The 7,419-nt window shown below is 20.2% G+C and overlaps 2 protein-coding genes across 5 annotated transcripts in view; both read right to left on the bottom strand.

The window, feature by feature from the left end:
• Positions 1-756: 756 nt before the first annotated feature.
• On the bottom strand, positions 757-5,157 carry LOC552317 (ATP-dependent DNA helicase Q5). Of its 2 annotated transcripts, XM_016915622.2 has the most exons (13): positions 4,857-5,157; positions 4,618-4,742; positions 4,317-4,481; positions 4,012-4,188; positions 3,769-3,948; positions 3,590-3,695; positions 3,412-3,523; positions 3,115-3,342; positions 2,857-3,048; positions 2,642-2,771; positions 2,294-2,566; positions 923-2,096; positions 757-848 (listed from the first exon to the last, which is right to left on the bottom strand). In XM_016915622.2, the coding sequence occupies exons 1-13, from the start codon at positions 4,984-4,986 to the stop codon at positions 802-804; spliced, it is 3,039 nt and encodes a 1,012-aa protein (XP_016771111.2). In that variant the 5' UTR covers positions 4,987-5,157; the 3' UTR covers positions 757-801. The 2 variants fall into 2 exon arrangements, with proteins under 2 accessions (XP_016771111.2, XP_026300141.1); XM_026444356.1 differs by lacking the exon at positions 4,317-4,481.
• A 409-nt stretch (positions 5,158-5,566) lies between these two features.
• The window catches only part of LOC100576774, a 3,755-nt gene continuing 1,902 nt past the window's right edge, over positions 5,567-7,419 (bottom strand). For all 3 annotated transcript variants that reach the window (XM_016915384.2, XM_016915383.2, XM_016915385.2), the window contains 6 exons: positions 7,176-7,402; positions 6,843-7,106; positions 6,585-6,776; positions 6,272-6,513; positions 5,866-6,165; positions 5,567-5,771 (listed from right to left, as the gene is read on the bottom strand). In XM_016915384.2, the coding sequence (XP_016770873.1) occupies positions 5,651-5,771; positions 5,866-6,165; positions 6,272-6,513; positions 6,585-6,776; positions 6,843-7,106; positions 7,176-7,402 (1,346 nt within the window). In that variant the 3' untranslated portion in view covers positions 5,567-5,650. The remainder of the gene's footprint in view (positions 5,772-5,865; positions 6,166-6,271; positions 6,514-6,584; positions 6,777-6,842; positions 7,107-7,175; positions 7,403-7,419) is intronic.

Genomic DNA, 7,419 nt, shown 5'->3' with positions numbered 1-7,419 from the left:
ATATGTCAAAAATTTATCAATAAATATAATACTTTTTTTTAATTTCCAATCTTGCCTTATAGATATATTTAATTATAATTGTAATCAACTAAGGAAACAATATTTTTAGATAGTAATATTTACAATAATCTATATTATCATATTTAATTTTGAAATAAGAAAAAATAATGTACTTTAAAATTTTTGTATATACAAATTCTGTTTCTTTCAGTTGCATATTTTATATATTTCATGTAAATAATGAATATATTCTTTCCATAAATATTGTAATTTTTGCCAATGAAATGTTAATGATATTATATTTATAAGAATTGCTCAATAAATAATATTTATAACAAAAATTTATTTATTGTATTCCTGTTAAAAATTAAAAGTAATTAATGATTTATATTTTATTTAAATTGTAATAAACAAATTAAAAAATCAAATTAAAATTATGATATACAAAATAGTAGAATATAAAATAGTAGAATAATTATATTTTATCTTATCAAATTTTTATATACATAATATAATATATAGCACAATTATACAAGTTAAATTTTGAATACATATAAATAATAATGTATATGATATACATTATCACATATAAAAAATTCTAAGAATAAATGTAATAATAAAAAAATATTAATAATTAAAATTAGGAAATTTGAGCTTTAATTTATATATTCTTATTTAATTTATAATAAAATATTACGATACAAAACTGTATTTAAAGAATATATATAATAAATAAAAATTTATAAATTAATTTATAATCTTATATAAATATATATACAAATGATATTACAATAAAAATTATTAATTTGTCATATATTTTGTAACAAATTGTTGTATTCCTTCTTCATCTGAAACATTTATTATTAATTTAAATTAATTAAATAATGATAAAAAGATTCAACTTCTTTAAATTATACTTTACCAAATATTTTTTGAGCAAGAAGAGTATGATGTATTTTTCTACAAGTTTTTGAAAATGTTGTTCGATCTGGAATACGTTCAGATCGATAATATTTCATTAAATATGATTTTAAAATTTCTACAGTTTTAAATTGAGTGGCTTTATCTGCAGGTACTAGTAATTTTTTATTTTTATTATATTGTTTTAAATGATTCTTTTTATGTTTTCCATTCAAAGATGTTTCTTTTTCTATAGATTCTGTTATTGTGTTCATTTTCATTTTTATGTTTATTTCTTCTTTTTCTGAAGCTTTTATTGTTGTAAATAATTTTTTATTTTTAAAATCTTCAGTTTTTTCATTATCACTTTTATTTTCATCAAGAACAATTTTTTTTGTTTCAATTTCGTTTGTAGTATTATCCTGTTTCTCATTACTTAAAATTTCAAAAGATTTTTTTTCATCAAACTTCATTTTTTTATTTAATTCCTTATCTACATTACTTTCAAATAAATCTATATTTCTAAGTCGCTTTTTATTTTGATATTTTTGAAGATCTTTGGTATTTATACTATTATTACTTTCATTATTTTCTATTGTAACGAAATTTGATTTTGCAGATTGTAATAAAATTTGTTCATAAACTGATTTATTTATGGGAGACTGTTTTTTATTTTTTATATTTTTTTTCGGAAGTTCCTTTGAAGATTTTTGTAATTTTTTATTTTGGTTTTTTAATATCTCATTTTTTTCGTACATTTTTCGAGCGCATGTAAAACCACTTAACATTTCGAAATTATTAGTTGTATCTTCTTTTACAGTTTGTTCATTATTATCTTTTGCAATATTGTTTCTTTTATTAACATTTTGTTTTGATTCTATTATATTGACTTTATTATCATCTTGCAAAATACTTGCTTCAAATATATATTTCTTAGTATTATCAATTTTATTTTCATTTCTTCTAAGTTCTAAAGCAGTCTTAAAAGTAGGACAAGAAATATTCGTATCTATTTGCTGATTTAATATATTTTTACCTTCTATATTCTGTTCTAAATTAAAAGTTTCATTTTTTTCTTCTTTATTATTATACTCATGAAAATATTCTGCTTGTATATTCTGTTTGCTGTTTATGTTAAAATCATGTAAATACTCATGAAGTTCATTAGTGCTGGTACATTTCCGTACAGAAGAAACCTATATTTATCAAAATTTATTTAAAATCATTACTATTATTGTTAAATTAAAATTAAAATTATATTAATTTATAATATAATATTCTATATTCTATATGATTCTATATATGATTCTATATAATAAAATATTCTATACTTATTAAATTCAAATTATATATAACTGAATTATAAATGAATGTAAAATACAATATTACATACCAATTTAGACATATCAAATTTATATTTATTTGCAATTTTACTATTACATAAAATTTTATATTCAAGATTATATGCTATATTATGCATATCATTTTCCTGAATCTGTCCTTTAGATTCAGGAAATATCTTTTCATAATTATCCAGCAATGCTGATCTTAACTGAATATAAAAGTGCTCTCGAATTTGGACAGCTAAACCTTTTATTTTTATATCAGTACTATCAGCTGCACGTACATGAGATTTTTTAGCATCTTCACGGTTTTGTTTTTTTAACTGAAAAAAAAATATAATACAAAAAAGAAAAGAAACAAAATACAACAAAAATATATATAAATCTAGCTTTTTTACCTCATTGTTTTTACTATTATTTCTTCGAATAGCAAATTGTTTTTCAATTAATTCTTTAGCTTCTCGTTTACTTTCGGATAAAAGTTTTTCTCTTGAAACTGTTTTCTCATCATATTCATTTTCACAATATCTTAAAAATAAATAAGAAATTAGGCTAATATAATATAGTAAAAAATATATAAAATTTTAATAGTTTTTCTATATATTATACTTACTCATTATCATACTTTGGTAAAGCAAAGCCATCTAAATTATTATTAGATTTAAATATTCGTGATCTAGTTTGAGACATTTCAAATTGTGATATTCTTGTTTGAACAATATCTTTATCTTTGCATACATCACACCTATCCTTACATTGTGGTGGATTATCTCCAAAATATTTAGAAAATACCGCATGTCTACATCTGTAGAATGCATTAAACATTTGTATGTTGAAAAAAAATATTTATAAGCAATATAATAATTCTTACTTTGCTTCAAGACAGTAAGAAACAGTTTTTTCAAAATTTTTCCATCTTAATTTTACAAGTTCTGAATTTTTTTTTGTAATTTCTTCTTTAATAAGAAATGCAATAGGTGCATATTCTTCATTACTAAAATAAATTCTACAAAATGCTGGTTTACCATCTCTGCCAGCTCTACCAGATTCTTGATAATATGCTGCTATATTTTGAGGAACTGTCCAATGTACTACAAATCTATATACAAAATTATATTGCACATTAATGAAAATATTATAAATTTATTTTCTTAATAAACTAATTTACCTAACAGATCCTTTATCTACACCCATTCCGAAGCTACATGTTGCTGCAATGACAGGCACTTCACCAGATGTCCATTTATTTTGAACTTCATTACGTTCTTGAGTTTTTAAACCTGCAAAAATAATTATTTGTAATTAACATTTTTCTATTATTATTAATTTTATTTTCAATAACATACCTGCATGATATGCAAGAGTAGATATACCAGAATTAGACAATTTATGTGCAATTATTTCAGTTGCTTCTTTCTTTCTACAATAAATAATGCCACAACCTTTTTTAACCTAAAATTAATTTTTAAATATAATTTAATATATATTATATACAAAAACAAATGTATCATATGCAATGACTTACTTTTGGAATGGATTTATCTTGACAACCAAGACTTTCTATAATAAAATTTTTTAAATGTTCAAAAGGCTTATCTAATATTTCTAAAAACCATACATCATAATAAAGATTAGATCTAAAAACAGGAACTGAAAATATTGCAGGATTTTTCATATTTAAGCATTGAAGTATATCATCTTTTACCTATAAACATATATTTCATATAACTAAATTTTAAGTATTTATCATCACTTTAAATTTGTTTACCTCCTTTGCAGCAGTAGCTGTTAATGCGATTATTGGAATATTGGGACATAATTTTTTAAATATTCCTAGTTGTCTATAACTAGGTCTAAAATCATGACCCCATTGACTCAAACAATGAGCTTCATCAATAACAAAATAAGACAGTGTTTTTGTTTTCTTTAATTTTATTATTATATCCTATAGAAAAATAATTGCAATAAGTATTTAATATATAAAGTATAATAAATAATATAAAGTAAATAAATAATATAAATAATTAAAAAATATAATAAATATTTTATTATAATTATGAATTAATAATTTACTTGAAAATGTTGTTGTGCTCCCATTTCAGGAGTAACATATAATAATTTAATTTTTGGAGAATTTGATGTCAAATCTTTTATTATTGCATTTCTTTCTTTTGAAGATGTGTTTGAGTTCAATGAACTTGCATTAATTTTTTTGCTAATTAAAAAATCTATTTGATTCTATAATAAAATATATAATAATAATATATATAATAATATATATATATAAAATATAAATTAATATTATAATTAGTTTAAATTACTTTTAAACATTATATATACATTTATAATATACATTGTAATATAAAACACATACCTTCATTAAAGCTAATAATGGTGAAAAAACAATTGTAATTTTATCTTTTTTCATTAATGCTGGTAATTGAAAACAAAGTGACTTGCCAGATCCAGTTGGCATACATACAAATACATCTTGTTTACCTAAAAATATGTATTAATTTATTTTAAAACGAATAATATTTTCAAAATAAATGACTAAATAGATTTTTTATGTTTATTATATGTAAATAATATTAATATTAATAAATATTAAACCTTTATAAATAGCAGAAGTTGCCTGCTTTTGAATATCACTTTTAAAATCATCATAACCAAATACAGATTTTAAAACAGTTGATAGCATTTTATCTTCTAATAAATTAGATTTTTTAATCTTTAACAGCATAAAAAATGCTATTATTATTGCATTATAAAAAATGATTTTATTTTACTTTTTATAAAACTATTATTTAACACGATGCTACGAACTATACAATTGTAAAATCTCATTCCATTAATACAACCATACAATTATAAAATGTTATTTTATTATTGTGTGGTATTGTAATGATAAAATTTCCTAACTTCCAAATACTAGGGTAATAAAGAATTACTATTTATATCTAACTGTTACCAAAATATCATATCGAAATTTCCTAAAAGAAATAAAGAGTCTAAGAATATACATAATTCTAAAAGATTAATATACATATATATATATAATGTGCACTTAAAGAATTAATATAAATAATTATTTTTTTATAATATAATAAAATTTTAATCATATATTATTTATTATATATAAAATTCTATTCAAAAAGCAAGAAATATATGTATCATATAATATATATATTTATATAATATTCATAGTAAAGTACATATTTATAGTAAAATTCAATTTACTTATTAGATATAATTACATATTAGCTAATAATAAAATATTATTATTGCAATATAATACAATGATTATGTAATAAAACATAATATCGTGTATATAAATTATTATATATTGTAGTTTTATGCAATACAAATTTTTTACAAAAAAATAGAATATATTTATACACATAACGCTATGTAGAATTTTGTAACATATATAATAATACATCGTAACGTTCAATCCACTCTGAAAGAGTAGCATTATCTACAGTTTTATCAATAATTTCCATTACTTTTTGAACAGGTTGATTTACCCTGTTAATAATAAAACAAAGATTAATATCTGTATGTTATAAACTTAGTATATACACATACCAATATTAAAATCAATAAAATTATATATACATACCAATCATTTAAAATATCATTAAATTTATCAATTTCTGTTCTTGTTTTCATATTGATAATCTTTGACAAGTTTAAAAGTTCAATTGTATTATAGTTATTTTCTTTATATGTTAACATGGGTAAATTTAAATTTTGTTCAGTTTCTAAAATTTCGAATTTTTTATACATAGAAATTAAATTCTTGTAACATTCTATTAAAGAGTATATTGGTATTTGAATCAATGGAAAATATGATTTAATATTTGAAAATTGAGAATTAGTAATTGAAACACAGGCTTCATTGAAGCAACTTTTCATATGCCTAAAATATTTGCATAAATCAAATTGTACAAATCAATATATAATTTATGTACAAATCAATATTAATTTTAGATATAAATTTTAGATATAATAATATTTTTTTTTACCTATAAACTCTAATCTCTCCTTTTAACATAACTTTCTTTAAAGCATTAAGATCTAAAATATCATAAAATATATCTAATTCAGTAGTTAAATCATTTTCTAACATTGTAGAATCATATCCATCAGCCCGCATTGTTATTATTTTTTGTAACTCTAAATTTATTTTTTCTTTAGATTGCATAAGAAATCTTGGTGCACATTTTAAAAGAATTAAAGATTGTCGTATATTTTGTATATATTCTGCCTAAAAGTAATATAAAATTAATATAAAAATATGTATATATAAATCATAATAATTATGAATTGTTAACATACAATTTCAGTATCAACATTTTGAATTTCTAAACTTAATTGTGATAGATCAAATGCACACACGTTGTTTTCATATATATCATTTTGAATTTTTTCAATTTCTTCTTGTAAATTTTTTTGTTCATTTTCTAATTTATGAACTTCTAATGCTAATGCTAACCAATCACTTACATCTGTAGAATTATTTGAAGCTGTCTAAAATCAGAATAAAATTTAAAATTTTAAATTATTTTTAATATTTATCTAATATTTATGCTATACTTCAATTTTTTCAATATATTCCAAAACATTTTGCTTATGATGATTTGCTCTTGTATTATGTAATAATCGTTTAGAAATCATAGAAATATGTTGTCCATATAATTTAACAATAGCAATATTTATATTTTTTTCATCTGTGTCCATTGATTTCATAGTTTCTGAATTAATTAATATATTCACATCTTCTGATAATTTCTGATATAAATAATGCCATAATGTAGATACTTCAATATGATTAAGATTACTTGATATTGTATCCCACACCTAAAAGTATATTGTAAATAAAATAATTATTTAATTATCATTTCTAAGTAATATATAATAAATACATACATGTCTTTTATCTGCTCCAGTCCAAAGACTTGTTACCACATCTGACATTTCCATTAGTATTTTATGATCTAAATCTTTACAAGTACTTGGCATTAAATAATGACAAACTGCTCTCATATCATTACAGTCACTAAGTTGTGTTTTAGTTTGATCATATTTCATTTTAAGTAAATCTCTTTTTGCTCTTACTTCAGAACGTTTGGATGAAATGTCTTGTAACTTTTGAACTATAATATAAATAATA

The sequence above is a fragment of the Apis mellifera genome, linkage group LG12 (assembly GCF_003254395.2).
Source record: "Apis mellifera strain DH4 linkage group LG12, Amel_HAv3.1, whole genome shotgun sequence".
Lineage (NCBI taxonomy): Eukaryota > Metazoa > Arthropoda > Insecta > Hymenoptera > Apidae > Apis > Apis mellifera.
This window is presented reverse-complemented; position numbering and strand designations above follow the sequence as displayed.

Coding starts and splice junctions, on each gene's coding strand:
- LOC552317 (XM_016915622.2), bottom strand. CDS start 4,986: ATGCTGTTAAAGATTAAAAAATCTAATTTATTAGAAGATAAAATGCTA. Junction 4,189..4,316: donor GAGCACAACAACATTTTCAA/GTAAATTATTAA, acceptor ATTTTTCTATAG/GATATAATAATAAAATTAAA. Junction 3,696..3,768: donor AAGATAAATCCATTCCAAAA/GTAAGTCATTGC, acceptor AATTAATTTTAG/GTTAAAAAAGGTTGTGGCAT.